The following is a 19,715-nucleotide window of genomic DNA, read 5'->3' as shown; positions in this document are numbered from 1 at the left end:
GGAGCGGCATGCATTGATCCCAAGACGAAATGAGAGAGCGAAGATTGTGTTCAGAGACAGTCGGAAATCACCATGTCCAAATCTGTACCAGAGCAACACAATCTAATAGTAAGTCTCTGAAGAGTGGAAACAGCAGTTTCAGTCCTGCACGTTCAGACCGCTTGTTTTTGCAACTAAATTAAAATTTGCCTTTTTTTTTCACTCAAATAAATATAAATAATTTCCCTTTAGGTACCAATAGGCTACTTCTGATGTAAATTTAGCCCGAGGTCGTTTTCAGCAACAGCTATTAAACCTAATTAAAACAGTGGCTGTAATAGTTTAGAGATTTAGTGCACCCCGATACAAACAGCTTGAAAGTTGATTACATTAAACTACTAAATAGTAATAAACACTTTATGCTTTCACAGAAATATGTAATAATGTATACATAAAAACATTCACATGATTCAGCTGATACCAGGAAAGTCAAGTCCTGAGAAATGTGAGAAATTCAGGAAACAATTTAATAACACATCTATTATAATACATGTATACACATCTATTACATGTAGTTACATCCACAGCTAATACAAGTCCTAATGAACTTTGTATCATAATAATCATTACTTTATGAAATACTTTATGTTTGTTTAAATTACACAGAAAACAAGTGAGAACATTTATCCGCTATGACGAACATCTCAAAGAATGAAACAGAACCCAGTCTATCTCCTTGTGACCTTGTCTATGTAAATAAAACTGGTTTGAATTGTTTTGACTTGCCGATCAATCAGGATGTACGCGTTCATATCCAATGCAAATAATATGCGTAATCAAACACCCCCTAACAGACAACACTTATTCCAGCAGCCCATCATCTCCAGTATCAGACCAGCCAACAAGTCTGCAAACATGGTGAAACATCTTCTGTTTGTCGCTGCTGCATCAGGCAAGTCTCTGAAAATAAATATGCATTTATATTGCTGTTACTCAGGTGTCTGTTCTACAGAAAGAACCCTGTCATTATGAAGTCCTTTCATATTCATGTTTTAGGTATTTGCTTCTACTGAGGCAGATAGAAGTTAAAATCTTGATTTATATTCTTGTTTGTGTCCCTGCAGCTCTGTGTGCCATCTCCTCGCTTTCCACTCGTAAGTACCACTTTATTTATGAGCAGAAGACCTGGCATGAAGCTCAGAGTTACTGCAGGGAAAGATACACAGACCTGGTGACCATTGGGAACATGGAGGATGTGAATATTCTGAGAGGCATGGCAAATCTCACCCGATTGGTCTACTCAACAGGCAGCTCTGTAAGCCACACTTTACTGTTGATTTTAACATTTATCTACAACAAGCAGAATGAGATGTTTTTAGGTTCAGACACACACACACACACACACACACACACACACACATGCACACACACACATAAATATACAGCGGTTGGACAATGAAAGTGAAACACCTGGTTTTAGACCACAATAATTTATTAGTATGGTGTAGGGCCTCCTTTTGTGGCCAATACAGCGTCAATTCATCTTGGGAATGACATATACAAGTCCTGCACAGTGGTCAGAGGGATTTTAAGCCATTCTTCTTGCAGGATAGTGGCCAGGTCACTACGTGATACTGGTGGAGGAAAACGTTTCCTGACTCGCTCCTCCAAAACACCCCAAAGTGGCTCAATAATATTTAGATCTAGTGACTGTGCAGGCCATGGGAGATGTTCAACTTCCCTTTCATGTTCATCAAACCAATCTTTCACCAGTCTTGCTGTGTGTATTGGTGCATTGTCATCCTGATACACGGCACCGCCTTCAGGATACAATGTTTGAACCATTGGATGCACATGGTCCTCAAGAATGGTTCGGTAGTCCTTGGCAGTGACGCGCCCATCTAGCACAAGTATTGGGCCAAAGGAATGCCATGATATGGCAGCCCAAACCATCACTGATCCACCCCCATGCTTCACTCTGGGCATGCAACAGTCTGGGTGGTACGCTTCTTTGGGGCTTCTCCACAACGTAACTCTCCTGGATGTGGGGAAAACAGTAAAGGTGGACTCATCAGAGAACAATACATGTTTCACATTGTCCACAGCCCAAGATTTGTGCTCATTGCACCATTGAAACCGATGTTTGGCATTAGCATGAGTGACCAAAGGTTTGGTTATAGCAGCCCGGCCGTGTATATTGACCCTGTGGAGCTCCTGACGGACAGTACTGGTGGAGACAAGGGAGGTTGAGGTGCACATTTAATTCTGCCGTGATTTGGGCAGCCGTGGTTTTATGTTTTTTGGATACAATCCGGGTTAGCACCCGAACATCCCTTTCAGACAGCTTCCTCTTGCGTCCACAGTTAATCCTGTTGGATGTGGTTCGTCCTTCTTGGTGGTATGCTGACATTACCCTGGATACCGTGGCTCTTGATACATCACAAAGACTTGCTGTCTTGGTCACAGATGCGCCAGCAAGACGTGTACCAACAATTTGTCCTCTTTTGAAATCAAATCTGGTATGTCACCCATAATGTTGTGTGCATTTCAATATTTTGAGCAAAACTGTGCTCTTACCCTGCTAATTGAACCTTCACACTCTGCTCTTATTGGTGCAATGTGCAATCAATGAAGACTGGCTACCAGGCTGGTCCAATTTAGCCATGAAACCTCCCACACTAAAATGACAGGTGTTTCAGTTTCATTGTCCAACCCCTGTATATATAAAGCATTAATTTAAACATACTTTCAAACAATCTAACTTTATACTTTGTTACCATAAAGGAAAAATAACCTCGCAATTATAATTATTGACAAACCTTTTATAAATGTATTGGTAATGTTCTTTCCCTGACTAAACATAGTTATCCATACCTGTTGTTCTACTCCCTTGGGGAGATGGGTGGTCACTAGGTGGGGTGAGGGTGGCTGCATTGCTGTTGCCTCCTACATGGCTGGAATGACCTTCTGTTTTGATGGTCATACACTGCCCACAGCACCACCCAAGACACATTGACCCCCCCTTTTGATCGCACACTGAAATGTGATCAGGCATTGGAGGTGGTGTGAATGGTAGCTTGTCTGGTGGAGGGTCTACAGGTCCTTCTCAAAGAATTAGCATATTGTGATAAAGTTCATTATTTTCCATAATGTCATGATGAAAATTTAATATTCATATATTTTAGATTCATTGCACACTAACTGAAATATTTCAGGTCTTTTATTGTCTTAATACGGATGATTGTGGCATACAGCTCATGAAAACCCAAAATTCCTATCTCACAAAATTAGCATATTTTATCCGACCAATAAAAGAAAAGTGTTTTTAATACAAAAAACGTCAACCTTCAAATAATCATGTACAGTTATGCACTCAATACTTGGTCGGGAATCCTTTTGCAGAAATGACTGCTTCAATGCGGCGTGGCATGGAGGCAATCAGCCTGTGGCACTGCTGAGGTCTTATGGAGGCCCAGGATGCTTCGATAGCGGCCTTTAGCTCATCCAGAGTGTTGGGTCTTGAGTCTCTCAACGTTCTCTTCACAATATCCCACAGATTCTCTATGGGGTTCAGGTCAGGAGAGTTGGCAGGCCAATTGAGCACAGTGATACCATGGTCAGTAAACCATTTACCAGTGGTTTTGGCACTGTGAGCAGGTGCCAGGTCGTGCTGAAAAATGAAATCTTCATCTCCATAAAGCTTTTCAGCAGATGGAAGCATGAAGTGCTCCAAAATCTCCTGATAGCTAGCTGCATTGACCCTGCCCTTGATAAAACACAGTGGACCAACACCAGCAGCTGACACGGCACCCCAGGCCATCACTGACTGTGGGTACTTGACACTGGACTTCTGGCATTTTGGCATTTCCTTCTCCCCAGTCTTCCTCCAGACTCTGGCACCTTGATTTCCGAATGACATGCAGAATTTGCTTTCATCCGAAAAAAGTACTTTGGACCACTGAGCAACAGTCCAGTGCTGCTTCTCTGTAGCCCAGGTCAGGCGCTTCTGCCGCTGTTTCTGGTTCAAAAGTGGCTTGACCTGGGGAATGCGGCACCTGTAGCCCATTTCCTGCACACGTCTGTGCACGGTGGCTCTGGATGTTTCTACTCCAGACTCAGTCCACTGCTTCCGCAGGTCCCCCAAGGTCTGGAATCGGCCCTTCTCCACAATCTTCCTCAGGGTCCGGTCACCACTTCTCGTTGTGCAGCGTTTTCTGCCACACTTTTTCCTTCCCACAGACTTCCCACTGAGGTGCCTTGATACAGCACTCTGGGAACAGCCTATTGGTTCAGAAATGTCTTTCTGTGTCTTACCCTCTTGCTTGAGGGTGTCAATAGTGGCCTTCTGGACAGCAGTCAGGTCGGCAGTCTTACCCATGATTGGGGTTTTGAGTGATGAACCAGGCTGGGAGTTTTAAAGGCCTCAGGAATCTTTTGCAGGTGTTTAGAGTTAACTCGTTGATTCAGATGATTAGGTTCATAGCTCGTTTAGAGACCCTTTTAATGATATGCTAATTTTGTGAGATAGGAATTTTGGGTTTTCATGAGCTGTATGCCAAAATCATCCATATTAAGACAATAAAAGACCTGAAATATTTCAGTTAGTGTGCAATGAATCTAAAATATATGAATGTTAAATTTTCATCATGACATTATGGAAAATAATGAACTTTATCACAATATGCTAATTTTTTGAGAAGGACCTGTATGTCGTTGGGAGGGCCTTAGCTCCTTCTCCCCTGGCAGGAAGAGTGACTTGTGATGGGTGCACTCAAGCTGATGTGGTTGCTGCCCTGGGTGCCTTGTGGCCTAATGTTTTGAAAGTGTGACTTGGATGGATGTGATCTGCGTTTGGCTTAGGGATGTTTGGGGCTTTAGTGAATTTCAGGGGCCAGGCCCTACATGGTCCAGGTTTGTGAATTGCTGGGGGCTGTTCAGGGGTGCACTGAAAGTGTGTTTTGGACAAGGAAGGGACAGGGTGGCATGTTGGGTGCTGATTGGTGGCACAATCACTTTTTTGGGTGTTGTTGAGTGAATATAATGGGCTTTGGGGACACTGAGGGCCAGCCTGTGCTGTTCCCTGCGTTTTGGCCCCTGTCTGCCCATTCTACAGTGTGCTGGTGGGGCTTGTCTCCACTGTATGCTGTCAATGGCTAGATTCCCACTACCACGTCATGCCCCGAATGAGATGCATGAGTGAAGATGAGTGAGGTGCAGAATAGAATTAGCAGTAAGGTCAGAAAAGCCAAACACCAGCTACTAGTTGACAGGGAAGTCACTTAAGACTGCAAGACCAGACACAATGCTGTCCATTGCCTGATTTAAGAATGTTCCCACATCCCTGCTCTTTTCTTCACCAGGTACATGAGACCCACACCTCATGCTGGATTCACACATTCAGTCACTTCCTAATGCTCATGAGGATTAATTCTGATAGGCTAGTTCTCCAACTTTTGCCATCTTTCCACACAACTAAATTTAGATCTGATTTCATCTTCCTCTAATATGTTCTTTTAGTTCTCATCATTACAATGGAGATTTTATTACATTCTCACTGTGCCAGATGAGCACCAGGAGAACCCTTAATGGAGAAACAAGATAATCTGCTAACCTGAAGCACAAAAGGTGCAGCAACACAGGTGATCAAGCTAACACTTGGCATTCATTTCAATGATTTATCAGACTAGAATTACTCTTACAGGACTTTTAAAAGCTCGGTGGACAAAATGTCCTCATCTGGTCACCTCTAGAAATTACAACAAAGTTTACAGGCATTGTAATAAGTTACTAGGAGATAAGATCAGAGTCACTAACCTGAAGTAATGATAAAAAAATCCTTGATTTCAGCCCGCCTGGATTGGACTCCACGAGGATCTAAACACCTGGAGGTGGTCAATGTCAAACTCTAGCTTCTACCAACATGGTGAGGAGTTGTACAGGAACTGGGCAATGGGAGCTCCAGACAACAGTAATGGGAGAGAAGCCTGCGCATCAATAAATGGTGATGGAGTCTGGGACGACGTGCCGTGTTCTTTGACCTTAAAGTCAGTCTGCTCTGATGTCAACGGTGAGAATCTGATTTAAAACAGAACCAGAAAATGAAGGGTTTGTGACTCATGCTGGAATCTCTGCCTCTGCTAACCTCAACATGACAGTTCTTCTTCTACAAGTTTATTTAGTCATTTATTTTAAAATACTGCATGTTATAATATGCCACAGATAATAACCTAAATTTTTCTAAACGAACAGGTTAGGTTTTCATTTCATTTCATTTATTGATTCATGTAGCGCTAAGTTAACCAGCTAAGGTGACCAAAGCATTTCACAGTTAGAACACAAAAACACAGTGAGAATCAAACAAAAAAGAAAAATTGCAACCATGAAAGCAAACAACAGGAGAATGTGATTAATATCTGAGCAGCATTAAGTAACTGTTGTTGTCATGACTAGCTGGTCCTTGAGGCTAGAGCTAATGGCTTGTTAGAGACAGGTTAGCAGGGTTCAGCAAACATTTCAATTCAAACAACCACTCTTGCCCCTAAAAGATATATTTCATAAATATGTACTGAATGTAATGTTTTATTTTGAAAACTAAGGAAATTAAATATTATTCTTTATTCAGATTTATTTCAATTTTCAGATTTTTAAACAAAACTAATCTAACTTTTACAAACAGAGGAAAACTCGTTATCTTGTAGAATGAGGCCAGCTGAATGAGCCAAAGGAATGAAAAATGGATAGCCCACTTAAAAATATAAAGCACGTATTTTGAAGCTAATAAACATCAAATTACTTTTAAAAATCTTGTACCATTGTTGTAGATATCTTTTGTAGATATTTTAGGCAGAGATTGCATACAGAAGAACTGCTAAAACCGCCCGTTCTTATTACCTTTACTGTATAAATAAAAAATGTTTTACTTGGTTTTGTAAGAACCACATGTGAACCCGGAGCCTGGGACTGCAGACCCCTGGACTAGAGAAACTGTCAGAGATGACAGTTTCTCTAGTGATGCCGTTTGGCTGATTTTTACACTGGGTTACTTTAATTAGGTAGTTATTAACCAGAAAGTCTTCAGTGTTCTCAGTACTTGTTTCACACAGGAAGATTAATGGTGGTGCACCACCGCCAACCTCCATTTCCTGTGTAAATTACCTCCCTCTGCAGATGTGACAATAATTTAAAATGACATTTCCAAAAACTAGTCAAATGTTTTTGTGATAGGAGTTAGTTTTAGACCAGTGAAGAACAACAAATCTAGACTTTAAGAGAAGTTTCCAAGCGAGTTGTCTACTGCAGTTAAGATACTGACTGCTTATAAGCAACAAACAAAACCTCGTTTTACTTCCTGAACTATCCCTTTTATCTATGTTCAGGGACAAATGTGAGTTTCACCTACATCAGCACCATGATGAACTGGTTTACCGCTCGGAACTACTGCAGAGAACATCACACTGACCTGGTTAGTGTGAGAAACCTGGCAGAGAACCAAGACATTCACAGGCTGAATCCAGCAGAATCCCTTTGGATCGGTCTTTTCAGAGACTCATGGAAGTGGTCGGATGGAACCAGAAGATGGTTTACATACTGGAAGACAGAAGAACCCAATGGAGCAATGGACTGCTGTGCAGCAGCAGTCTTTGCACATTATGGGATGTGGGAGGACTGGGGCTGTGCTCAAAGGATTGGATTCATTTGCTACCGGGGTAAGCCCTGCTCCAACCTCTAGGTTCAATGTGTAAATAATGTTGCTCCAGTTTCTGAAGGAATTTAATTATAATTATTACATGGTGGAGTTTATCTGTGAATGAAGATGGGCACAGATGTTCTTCAGAGATCTTTCTAACTGCTGATGATGGCTGTTGGTTTTTGTAGACGTGCCAGTTTTAAAACAAGAGGTGAGACTGAAGCTGGTGAAACTGTCCTCTTTGGACCTGAATGACCCCAATGTGCTGGAGGACTTACTGAACAAGGTGAAATTATGACTGCTTTCACTTTATCAGCTTCTCAGTTTGCAAACATCCATGGTAAGTGAACATTATACCAGGACAAGCTAAGTAATTTTGGCTTATTGTGTCTCAGTTGCAGCAGAAGCTAAAGGAGCAGGGGCTGAATGAAGACATGAAGATAAGAAAACTGAGCTGGAAGAAGCAGTATGATGGAAATGTTTTCCACAAGGAAAAAAAAAAGTAGACGTTAGTTTGGGAGAACAAGACCTTGCCGCAAAGGCTGTTTGGTTGTTTTGTGCTTTTAGTTAGTGATTATCTTCCTGCCATTTTATCCATCTGTAATATTTATGTGATTTAAACACACACACACACACATAGACACACGGGGGGGCTCTGTCGCTCAAAGAGGTTTTCACCAGTAGCTTCTTTACTTCCCTGCACATATTACCCAGAGTACTTTTAATTAAAAGGCTGCACAGTGGTGCAGTTGGTAGCACTGTTGCTTTGCAGCAAGAAGGTCCTGGGTTCGATTCCTGGCCAGGGGTCTTTCTGCATGGAGTTTGCATGTTCTCCCTGTGCCTGTGTGGGTTCTCACCAGGTACTCCTGCTTCCTCCCACAGTCCAAAGACATGCCTGTTCGGTTAATTGGTCACTCTAAATTGCACCGGCTACCCTGCGACCCACTATAGAATAAGCAGTAAAAAATGACTAACTGACTTTTACTTAAACTCTTCATTGTCAACAAAAAACAGGAACTGAGGAAGATTTGCGTCATTCTGACAAATCTTTGATTACGAGGTCTTCTAAATCCTATTTAATTTTTAAAAACATATTAAAATGATTGAAAACTAAAAAATTTTAATTGCTTCAGATATGTGATCTTGCAGCCCTACTGTATGGCCCAGGAGAACGCAGGCCAATGCAGGCCAAAGTTATCCCCCATATATATATATATATATATATATATTGCCACTGTATCTCTGTGTCTCTCTTGGTCTCTCGCTTCTCTTCTGCTCTCGGTGGGGTCAGACGCTTTTCCACTCTCTCCTTGATCCTCCCCCATTTTTTGCCCTCCTTCAGCTTTTTGTCTGTTTTTCTTAGAGCCTCTGTTCGCATATCCTCCTAATTTGTTCATTATGGATTTGGTCACCTGGTCTCTCAACTCCCCGATATGGCCTTCACAGGCTTCTTATCCAAACGTTTCTCCTGGATGTTCTGTAAACACGATGCTCTGCCCCAGCAAACCCCCCTCATCTGTGAACTGAACTTTATGGCCATTTGATAAAACTTCCATCTCTTTTTCAAGGACAATGGCACCTTCGTCAGTGTTGACAGTCTAATTCTTTGCACACATGATCATACTTAAATATTGGCACCCTCACGAGTCCACCATGCCCCTGCAAAATCTTTGCTTATGTGTGTTGCTTTCCCATGCTCCTTATTTTTACCTAAATGTGGATTTCATTTCTTCCTTTCTTCTCCTTTTCATAGATTTTTAGATTTACCAGTGAAAGGAAAATATTACTAGTTTCTTAAAAAATTTGAACAAAAGCTGTTTTCACACCAGTGACTCATCTTCCTTAGTTACAACTCAGTGATTGCTTAGTTGAATTTCAATGGATGCAAATGACAGTTATTATGGGACTACAACTGCATTATACCAGCGAACCCAATGATCATTCTCTCTTAGCAGAATATGCTTTCCCCTACATAGAGGACTTAATGATATAATTACCTCTTTAGAAAGATTGGTTTAGAACCAGCTCTTACCAGTAAAACCCAAAGGATTATTAATGTTTTCTGTATTATTGTAATATTGACCAGAGATTTTTAGATTTCTTAGAACGATTGTAGTATCATTTGATTTGTTTTTCTGTGTCTGTATCTGTGATTGTATTGTAATTGTATGTACAGCGCTTTGAGTGTCTTGTTACTGAAAAGCGCTTTATAAATAAATTTACCTTACCTTACCTTATATATATATATATATATATATATATATATATATATATATATATGACAAAATGTTGCTTTTAAGGAATAAAACAGGCTTTTAACTTGCTTTAAAGAGAAAACTGATTTTTGTTCCTGTGTGTTTGCTGTTGTATTCTATTCAATGTGTCTCCTATTTATAACTCAGCAAAAATCAATACAGTCAAATATTCAACAATCAGCAAACCTCTGATGGTTTGCTGAGACTTCGTCCCAACACCCTAGACCCAGAACACAGGTGTCAAAGTGCAGTCCTAAACTGTAATTTAATCAGGTTTGATGGTGTCACTGAAAGGCCTTATGAAGTTTAATTCATAGAAACTGATGCAGGAAGGATTGCGTCTGTTTTTTGGGGTTTTTTAGTCTGAGTAAACATCCAAATTAATGCGATAGTCCTGATAAAGTTTTTAATGTTTTTATCAGAAACACTGTCTGAAAACGTGTTATTTTTGGAACCTGAAGGATTTTCTAAGGAGAATGCTGAGGACCATGGGCTCGCTCTTTCAGGAATCATTTATCTATAAATATTAAATTGGTGATGTTTTGGCCTTGGTCTAACTGTTAACTGGAGAACTATTCTCTGTTTAACCCCACTTTTAAACATGAACTATCCCTTTAAGGCTCTGTTGCCCTCTACAATATGGCGGCTTGTTGGCGTACGGAGCTCGTCCAATGAAAACGTTTCACCGGGCGTCAGCGCACTGAGATGACGCACGCGTGCGTCGGCAACTTCCTGCTTCCTGACAGCAGAACCTCAGCAGCAGTTGTCTCGTTCTTCAGGTCGAAGGTGGACTTTCTGTCTCCGTGTCCACCTGTCTGTCCACCTGTCCGCGTCCATGCGCGCTCCCGTCTGCGCGGCGCTGCTGCTGTGGTTGCTGAGCGATGCGGCGGCTCGTCGGTTCTCAGAGGAGCAGATGGCGGCTGTCAGGTAAGCAGGACAGGTGTTTGTGCAGGTGAGACTGTCTAACAGCGGGTTGGTCCACAGCAGGAGCCTCCAGGTCAGAGAAGAACCAGAACAATCACAGGTTTCCGGTAATAATGCAGAGTAACAAGGGTCAGGGCTCATTTCCATCTGTTTGGTTCTCCCCTGGTTCCCTGTTCTGGTCTTGTTTGCTGGTTCTGTTGTAAGTTTGCATGTTCCTGTATGCCAGGGTTCTCTCCGGGTACTCGAGCTTCCTCTCTCGGTCCAAAAACGTGCAAGTTGGTCCAACTGGTCTTGCTAAGTTGCTCTTAGAAGTGAATGACCATGGTTGTCTGTCCCATGTGTCTCTGTGATGGACTCCCAACATGTCAACCTCTAACCACTGCTGGAGCTGGGCATCCGCCACCCGGGACCTATAAGCCGGTATCGTCTGTTTATCAGGGGTTCCCCAAGGCTGTGTTTTAGAGCCCGTTAAATTTCCAGCCTTTAGAAATGGATCGGCACCGGGACAAACTGCAGCTAACATACATTCAGACAATGTTTTCACAGAAAGTTTTCAGAATTATCTCTGCTGAAACTTGAACTACACACTTTACACTAGAAATCAAAAATTGAATAATTTTTCTGTGTTCTACTGTAGAAATATTATTTACACGCCAGCTTCTTTGTCTCATTTAAAGACCGGACTCAGTTTGTTCCACAGCATCACGCAACTGCAGGATGTCCGACTCATCATTTGTTCTTTAATACTGAAGATGGAACCAGTCACTTGGTCCTGGTATTTATGATTCTGGATCCAAATGTGAAAACAGAATCGGGTCAAACTGAGCTTTTCTTTTTGCTCCAGATCTTTGAAATAATCCTAAAAGTTTCTTTATCTTTTCTGCTCAGAAAGAAACTTGCAGATGTTTTATGTTTTCTCGTATCAGTGAAATCAGTTAAATATTTGACATCTTGCATTAGAGTCCTTCATTGTTTTATTTATTTTTCTGGCACATTTTTCATGTGAAACTGATCTCGTTTATGTTCTGGCCGACCTATTGACCCGGGTCAATCATCTTCTGGTTATGAAGAGCAGAGAAAAGGTGTGCTTGTCTGATCACGGTACAAGCATTAAAAAGAGACAGAAATAATATTATTATAAACATGAATATGAGATCTGTAGAACATTACGTGTTTGTGTGAATTCACCCAGCCTGATGCGTGCAGCTGCAGATCTGGAACACTGACCCGGTTCTGTAACGACCCGGAAGCTACATGTAGGAAGTCTGATATTTGGTCTTACAGCAACAGCTTTCTTGTTTTGGATCTAACCTGCAGACAGCGCATCAGGTCCATGTTCTACCACGCCTACAACAGTTACCTCAACAACGCCTTCCCCTACGATGAGCTCCGCCCACTCACCTGTGACGGACAGGACACCTGGGGCAGGTGAGGCCACGCCCAGACAGTTTGTGCTTGGATGTAAAGAACCGGTTTGAACGGTTTCATTGTTAGTGATGTTTTGGACTTTATTTGTGGTTTATTCATTAGTTAAACAGCACAGAGTAAATGAATGTTGTTTTTCTCTCATCTCTATGGAAGAAAATAAAGTCCATGTTTGTGTTTTTGTGCCTTTAGTTTCTCTCTGACTCTGATCGACGCCCTCGACACGCTGCTGGTCAGAACCAACGCCTGTTTTTACTGAATTCTGTTAAAGTAGAAGAGTTTTCCTGAAGTAATGGATCTGCAGCGCTCAGATCCGATTCGAGACCACATGTTGGGGAAGAAAAGTGACATTTCAATGTTCTCCTCATGAAGGTTCTGGGAAACCGGACCGAGTTCCAGCGGGTGGCGTCGCTCCTCCAGGACACTGTAGACTTCGACATCGACGTCAATGCATCCGTGTTTGAAACCAACATTAGAGGTGAAACGGGGCTGTGGTTCTGGTTCTGGTTCTGATGGGAGGATTATGAGTTAAACTGTTTTTTTTTTGTTCTTTTGGTTAGTTGTGGGTGGTCTGCTGTCAGCTCACCTGCTGGCGGGTCGGTCCGGGATGGAGCTGGAGCCGGGCTGGCCCTGTTCAGGACCACTGCTGAGGATGGCCCAGGATGCAGCCAGAAAACTGCTGCCGGGTACGGATATCCTCACAGAGTCCAAACGGGCTTCTGGTTTTCTTCATGTTCACATTTACAGTGAAAACTGTCCATTAGTTCAGAAAGCTGCAGTGGGCCGGGCAGCTCCTGCTTTTTGCCACAAATTGAGCAAATTGAGTTCTGCAGAGTTCTGACCGGAAACAACATGCAGGTTTCATGTAAATCAGAAGCTCAACCTGGACCCATCTTTCCTGCAGAACTATGCAGAACAGGGAACCTTTGGATCAACCACTGAAATAAACCTTTTAGCTGGTACTGAAACAAGGAGAAATAAATTCTAATCCTTCCACCAACAATCCGAAACCATCAGGTTTGACCTGGAATGAAGAAAGAAAAGAGCTCCGACTGTTGGAGGTTCTGGGAAATCCTTCCGGACTCAAAGCAAAGATTTTATTCCTCGTGGGACCTGTTAATTATGGTTTCATTTTTAGATGACATGCCTCCTCCTGGTCCAAACCCAGTTGGTCCTCAGAGTCCTGCATGTTTTCCATACTTCACCACACCTGGTTCAAGCTGACGGGTCATTACTACGGTTCTGCAGAATATCCAGACCTCCCTAGTGCAGTACTACAGAAATGGGAGGGTCCAGGATTCTCGTCCTATTGCTGGTCTGGGTCAGATTAACTGGATGTTGCTGGTTCCACCTCCCCAGACAGCTTGAGCTCTGGAACCCAACTCCCAGTAAGAGTACTGGACTCTCTCCTGCTCTGGTTCTGATGGGAGGGGGCTCTAAGCTGAGCACTTCAGTGTTCGGGTGTTCTCCCGTGACCAAGAAGGTTGTATCTCTACAGCCTTCTGCTCCAGAAGAGAAGGTTCTGACGTGAAATTACCCGTCCATCTTTAAGTTTCTGGATGGCGCCCTGGGATGGGAGCCATCTGGGGATTCTGTTCTGTTCTGGACAGGTCTGGGTTTTCCAACAGAACCTTTTCACCTCCATGAAGCTGTTAAGGTGATGGGTTCCTCTGAAGGTGGTGTGTTGAAGCGGGAAATATCTAAAACATGCAGGAGAGCATGGATGGAGTATTCCAGAGCAGACACTTTGACATGAAACAGAACCAGAGCAGTGGTACTGGTCAGATTTTAGTGGGTTCTCCACAGATAACTGGGTGAAGAAGTGAAATCCAGGCGTCCATGACAATCATGAACCTGTCTTCTGATTTCCAGTCAGAATGTCTGCTCTGAAAAAGACCTTGAGAGGTCAACGTCCTCCATGTTCAGTTTTACCTGAAACTTCCCAGGACATAAATCTCCTCAGAGCGTCCAGAGGTTGTAAGACTGGACCTGAAACCAGTTAGAGGTTCTGTTTCTGCAACCTGTAGCTGGTAGGTGTGGTTGTGTCCTGAAGGTAACTCGTCTGAATGTTTCCAGCGTTTGAGACGCCCACCGGGATGCCGTACGGGACGGTGAACCTGATGCACGGCGTCAGTCCCACCGAGACGCCCGTCACCTGCACCGCCGGCGTCGGAACCTTCATCCTGGAGTTCGCTGCATTGAGTCGATTAACCGGAGACCCGACGTTTGAGAATGCAGCTCGCCGAGCCCTGACTGCTCTGTGGAAGACCAGATCTGACATCGGCCTGGTAACTCTGAACCCCGACCTTATCATCCAGTACCAGAAACACAAAGGCGGTTTGGGCCCAGATTCTGTTCTGTTCTATTTTCCATCCAAGCAGCCAGAATGTCTTTTAACCTTATTAAAGAGCTCTTGATCAGTAGTTCTTCAGGCTTTCTGAAGGTTTTCCAGAGTTTTTCTTTAGTCTTTTAAAGTTGACCTTAAAGTCCAAAGGAACCTTCAGAAACCTGGAGAACTGTTGCTACAGAGCACTTTAGAAGGTTAGAAGACGCTAAATGTAAAGAAAAGTGGGTTGACTTGGACCGTTTGGACTGACCCGTTTCTGTACCTGTTCAGGTGGGGAACCACATCGACATCGTGACCAAGAAGTGGGTGGCCCAGGATGCTGGGATCGGTGCCGGAGTCGACTCTTACTTTGAGTATCTGGTGAAAGGAGCCATCATGCTGGAGGACGAGGAGCTTCTCGACATGTTCCGTGGTAAAGTTCTGGATGCTGGAGATCCTGACAGAAACCTCCTGAGATGTTTGACCATGAAACCATTTAAACCTGCAGAAAACCAGCTTCATCCTCTCATGATGTTTCCTCAGCATACGATAGAGCCATTCAGAACTATACCCGCTTTGATGACTGGTACCTGTGGGTCCAGATGCATAAAGGAACCGTCACCATGCCGGTGTTCCAGAGTCTGGAGGCGTTTTGGCCCGGCCTGCAGGTAGGTACACCTGAGGTCAGACCTGAGGTCAGACCTGTGGAGCTGAGAGTTTATCTGTCTGTCTGTGTTTCAGTCTCTGCTGGGGAACCTGGACAGCGCCGCGAGAACCTTCCAGAACTATTATTCTGTGTGGAGACAGTTTGGAGGTCTGCCTGAGTTCTACAGCATCACTCAGGGTTACACTGTGGACAAGAGAGAAGGATACCCTCTGAGACCAGGTGAGATCCAGGAGTCTTCAGCCACATTAGATTAATTATGCAAACTATTTTTTTCCTATAATGTTTTTTCTTATTGTAGATTTACTGATTGTTTCACTTCTACATGCTTTTATCATCACGGTTTGCCTAGTTTTGCTCCATTTATTGGGGTTTCTGCTCCTCCACCATCAGTTTCAGCCTTTCTGTGGAGGAGGAAACGCTTGGAGGCTGCAGACGACCAGAGCGGTGGACATGGTGGAGTGTCCTCTTTGTGTCCTTACCAGCTGGTGCAGTCATGATTTTCACTGATCATGACGAGCTGATCACAATAAGACTCTGTTAAGTCATATAATTACGCCTTTTTCATCCTCCTCATTCCCAGAGCTAAATAATAATAACGTTTCTGCTTTAAAACTGAAGCCTGAAAAACCTTCTTCAGTCGCTGAGCAACCAGCAGAGCCGAGTCCGCAGCTGCATGCTCTCCTCTCCAGGTGGGAGCCCTGATCTAGCAGGGAGTGCAGTTCATCCTGTTTCCCATATGCAAACGGTCTGACTGTGGAACATCTAGAGGCGTGCAGCAGCTTGGAGAGATCCTTCTGGCTGAAGGTCACTCAGCAGTAGGACAGGATGTGGGTTGCTGCAGCTGAGCTGCCTGCCTGGTCCGAGTATGAGGTTGTAGCCCTGGCAACGGGCCGGTGTGTCCAATCCTGCCTCTGACTTTGTGATGGCCAAGCAACACAGACACATGCTAGGTCCACGCTCCATCTCTGCAACCCACGAGACCTCTGGGATGCTTCACTAAAAGATCTGAAAGCAGAGTCCAGGGACCTCAGTGTTTCATCATTTAATCCTTTCATTTTTATAAATGTTTAACTTGTAAGAGAAACTTTACATTTTCATCAATATTTTGTGTTCTTCTCATCGTTCCTTACCTCCATGCCATGTGCATTGAACATCTGAGATGTTTAAAAAGCTGGGATGACTTTAAATTGTTTCTATGTGTCAGAAACAGATTTCATCCAAACCCTCCATCATCTGTGTTCGTTTCAGAGCTGATAGAGAGCGCCATGTACCTGTTCAGAGCCACAGGGGACCACACCTACCTGCAGTTTGGCCTCGACGCCGTCGAGTCCATCGAGCAGATCGCCAAGACGCCCTGCGGATACGCCAGCGTGAGTCAGAAGGTCACATGACATCCCTGGGGTCTCATGTGTCCAGAAATAATGGAGTCACTGGTCCACGCTGAGGTGGTTCACTACAAGTTAAACCTGCTGCAGCTCAGGTTTAACTTCTTATTCTCATGAAGCCTGAAGCAGCTGCTCCCCACCAGACCACCTATTGTAGAAGAACCACCACAGAACTTTGTTCCTGGGAACGTTCTCTACTGCCACCTAGTGGGCGTCGCAACAGTTTAGGTTCCTCTAGTTTAAAAACCTCAGATGAACAGAACGTGTTGGACCTTCATTCTGGTTTTCCTCAGATTGGCTTATGTTCTCCATTATTGCTGCTGGTCTTCTCCAGAAAGCACCTTACTGCAGGTTTCATCATATGCGTCTCTGGTCATAAAGGTTATTAGTCCTGTTTGAAAGCTGAATCTGATTTTTATTCATTGACAATATAAAAACACATTTATATCATAATAATAGCTTCTGCTGTTTTGTGGCGAAGAAGGTTGTTCTGCTCCAACATGAGCTCCTCTTCCTTCTGCAGGTCAAAGATCTCAGGGATCATCAACTGGACAACCGGATGGAGTCCTTCTTCCTCGCTGAAACCGTTAAATACCTCTACCTGCTCTTTGACCCCGCCCACTTCCTGCACGGCGGGGGAACAGGGGGGGGCGAGTCCTGGGAGGAGGGCGGGGACAGTGGGCAGTGTGTTTTAGGGGCGGGGGGTTTCATCTTCAACACGGAGGCCCATCCTCTGGACCCGGCCGCGCTCCACTGTTGCAGCCGCCACGCCCAGGAGCGCCAGGAGCTCCGCGACATTCTGCTGAGCCTGTCGCAGCCCAGCAGCCAATCAGAGCAGCCTGCCAGTCAGACGGAGGACCCTCCCTCCAGCCAATCAGAGAGCATTGCTCTGAAGCCGGGAGAGAAGAAGACTCCGCCTCCGCTGTCCTGCCCCGTTGAGCCGTTCAGCGCCCGGCTCTCTGTCCTAGGTCAGGTGTTCCCTGATAACACCTGACCTGGAGCAGGACAGGTAACATGACACCTGGCTGTGGACCTTTCTGTGAAAGGCTGGGCTTCGTGGGACCTGCAGGGTGAATAAAATCTGCACCAACCTTAAAGGAGCTGAACTGCTGTAACTTCAGTTTAAAGTTTCTTTTTATTTATTAAACATGTTGTGCATTTTGTGTTTGTCTGTTATGATTACCGTTTGTACCTAAAGTCACAAACTGAGCATTTTATCTCCTAAAGAAGAGACGAAGGAGACGATGTGGTTCGTGTGAATGCAGACCTGCTGTACTCTTGTTTAGAATCAGAACCTGGAGGAAAACAAACCTTTCCAGGGTGAAGGATCCAACCCAATGTTCCATCTCTAGATATCTGCATTATTGAGGTTGGTTTTAGTGTCGCTGAATCAAACCTGCAGATTTTGATCAGAACCTTTAGATCTGACTAGAGCAGGGCTGGGCAGCTCCAGACGTGTCTGCTTCAACACAACAGAATCAAATGGATAGCTCATTACCAGAATGGTGCAGAACTGGACTCCATCCAAATGTGGCCCTGGGGCGAATGGAGCTGATGCTTCTGGGCCCTTTTTGTTATTTTTTAATGACAAATTTATGTATTTTCAAGTTAAAAATGCTAGCCACAAAACAAAATATTTTCTTATTAGGCATTTTGGCCTTCATTTTAATAGCATAGATAGTCGGGCCAAAACCAATTTGGGCAGGGTCCATTCAATAAACCTGGCTAAATATAACAGGAACCTTCAGAGAAAGTTCTGGTTCTGGTTCTTGTTGCTGGGAACAGACTGATTTTGACCCCAGAATCTGGGAAGCTTCAGGTTTTTCAGCCCCACAATAATTCGCTGTTTTCTTTGTTCCAACAAAATATTACATTTTATTTCATGAAGGAGGTCTACACCATCCCTCCTCCTCATGAAGGAGGTCTACACCATCCCTCCTCATGAAGGAGGTCTACACCATCCCTCCTCCTCATGAAGGAGGTCTACACCATCCCTCCTCCTCATGAAGGAGGTCTACACCATCCCTCCTCATGAAGGAGGTCTACACCATCCCTCCTCATGAAGGAGGTCTAACCCATCCCTCCTCCTCATGAAGAAGGTCTACACCATCCCTCCTCCTCATGAAGGAGGTCTACACCATCCCTCCTCCTCATGAAGGAGGTCTACACCATCCCTCCTCCTCATGAAGGAGGTCTACACCATCCCTCCTCATGAAGGAGGTCTACACCATCCCTCCTCCTCATGAAGGAGGTCTACACCATCCCTCCTCCTCATGAAGGAGGTCTACACCATCCCTCCTCCTCATGAAGGAGGTCTACACCATCCCTCCTCATGAAGGAGGTCTAACCCATCCTTCCTCCTCCTGAAGGATTTTCTGGCACTTTTATGCAGAAACAAAATCAAAGCTTTGACACCAAATTATTTTCTTCACCTGCTCAACCTTCAGGCTTTACATAAAAAGTGTTGGACTTTCAAAATAAAGGCCCAACATTTTCCCAGATCAAGCAGAGGAAAAGGATGGATTCACTCTGAGTTACTTTGTTCTAAAAGTAAGACTTTCATAAATCTACCTTCATAGCTATGGCACGCTGCTGAAGGTGTGTAAAAAGCCTAAAAAGATTTATTCATCATTGGCTCTGATTTCCTTGATCTAAGACAATATCAACAGCAGTGAGATGCTGAACCCAAACGGAAAAACATGAACTTCGGATCAAACCGTGAGAAGGTGCTGCCACCATCAGGTCAAACTGGGAGCTAAACCATTTACTCTTTCTGTGGTTTCAGGTGAGCTCTCATGTTTGTTTCTGCTGGAAAAGTTTCCTTCACTGTCACACATGACAGAGAAACAAACACTTTCAAATATGAAGGGTCTGTTTGGAAAATGAGCAAAATATTATTTCATATTCCTACCAGAATCCAGTCTAAATACTCCCAGCTGACTAGAAACTTTAACTGCTCTCTGTTGTGTTGATTTCATTTGAAAACGGTGGGTTTAAAGAGGTGTTGATCATCTTCAATCAGCCCAGAGGAGATCCTGCTCTCTGCTGCTGGATGGGTTTGGTTCAT

General features: G+C 43.9%; 1 protein-coding gene across 1 annotated transcript; it reads left to right on the top strand.

Annotated features, from left to right (window-relative positions):
• Positions 1-10,630: 10,630 nt before the first annotated feature.
• On the top strand, positions 10,631-17,811 carry edem2 (ER degradation enhancer, mannosidase alpha-like 2). Its single transcript, XM_047372789.1, has 11 exons — positions 10,631-10,848; positions 12,163-12,273; positions 12,463-12,502; positions 12,643-12,748; positions 12,831-12,956; positions 14,347-14,558; positions 14,888-15,029; positions 15,140-15,264; positions 15,338-15,482; positions 16,512-16,633; positions 17,172-17,811. Exons 1-11 carry the CDS (start codon positions 10,757-10,759, stop codon positions 17,640-17,642), a joined length of 1,692 nt encoding a protein of 563 aa, XP_047228745.1. The 5' UTR covers positions 10,631-10,756; the 3' UTR covers positions 17,643-17,811.
• Positions 17,812-19,715: the final 1,904 nt, after the last annotated feature.

This window comes from Girardinichthys multiradiatus, chromosome 1, assembly GCF_021462225.1.
Source record: "Girardinichthys multiradiatus isolate DD_20200921_A chromosome 1, DD_fGirMul_XY1, whole genome shotgun sequence".
Lineage (NCBI taxonomy): Eukaryota > Metazoa > Chordata > Actinopteri > Cyprinodontiformes > Goodeidae > Girardinichthys > Girardinichthys multiradiatus.
This window is presented reverse-complemented; position numbering and strand designations above follow the sequence as displayed.

Excerpts from the sequence above, each read along its gene's own strand:
- edem2 (XM_047372789.1), top strand. The coding sequence starts at position 10,757 with ATGCGCGCTCCCGTCTGCGCGGCGCTGCTGCTGTGGTTGCTGAGCGAT. Across the intron at positions 14,559-14,887 it reads CCAGATCTGACATCGGCCTG|GTGGGGAACCACATCGACAT; the intron begins GTAACTCTGAAC and ends GTACCTGTTCAG. Across the intron at positions 15,265-15,337 it reads CGTTTTGGCCCGGCCTGCAG|TCTCTGCTGGGGAACCTGGA; the intron begins GTAGGTACACCT and ends TCTGTGTTTCAG.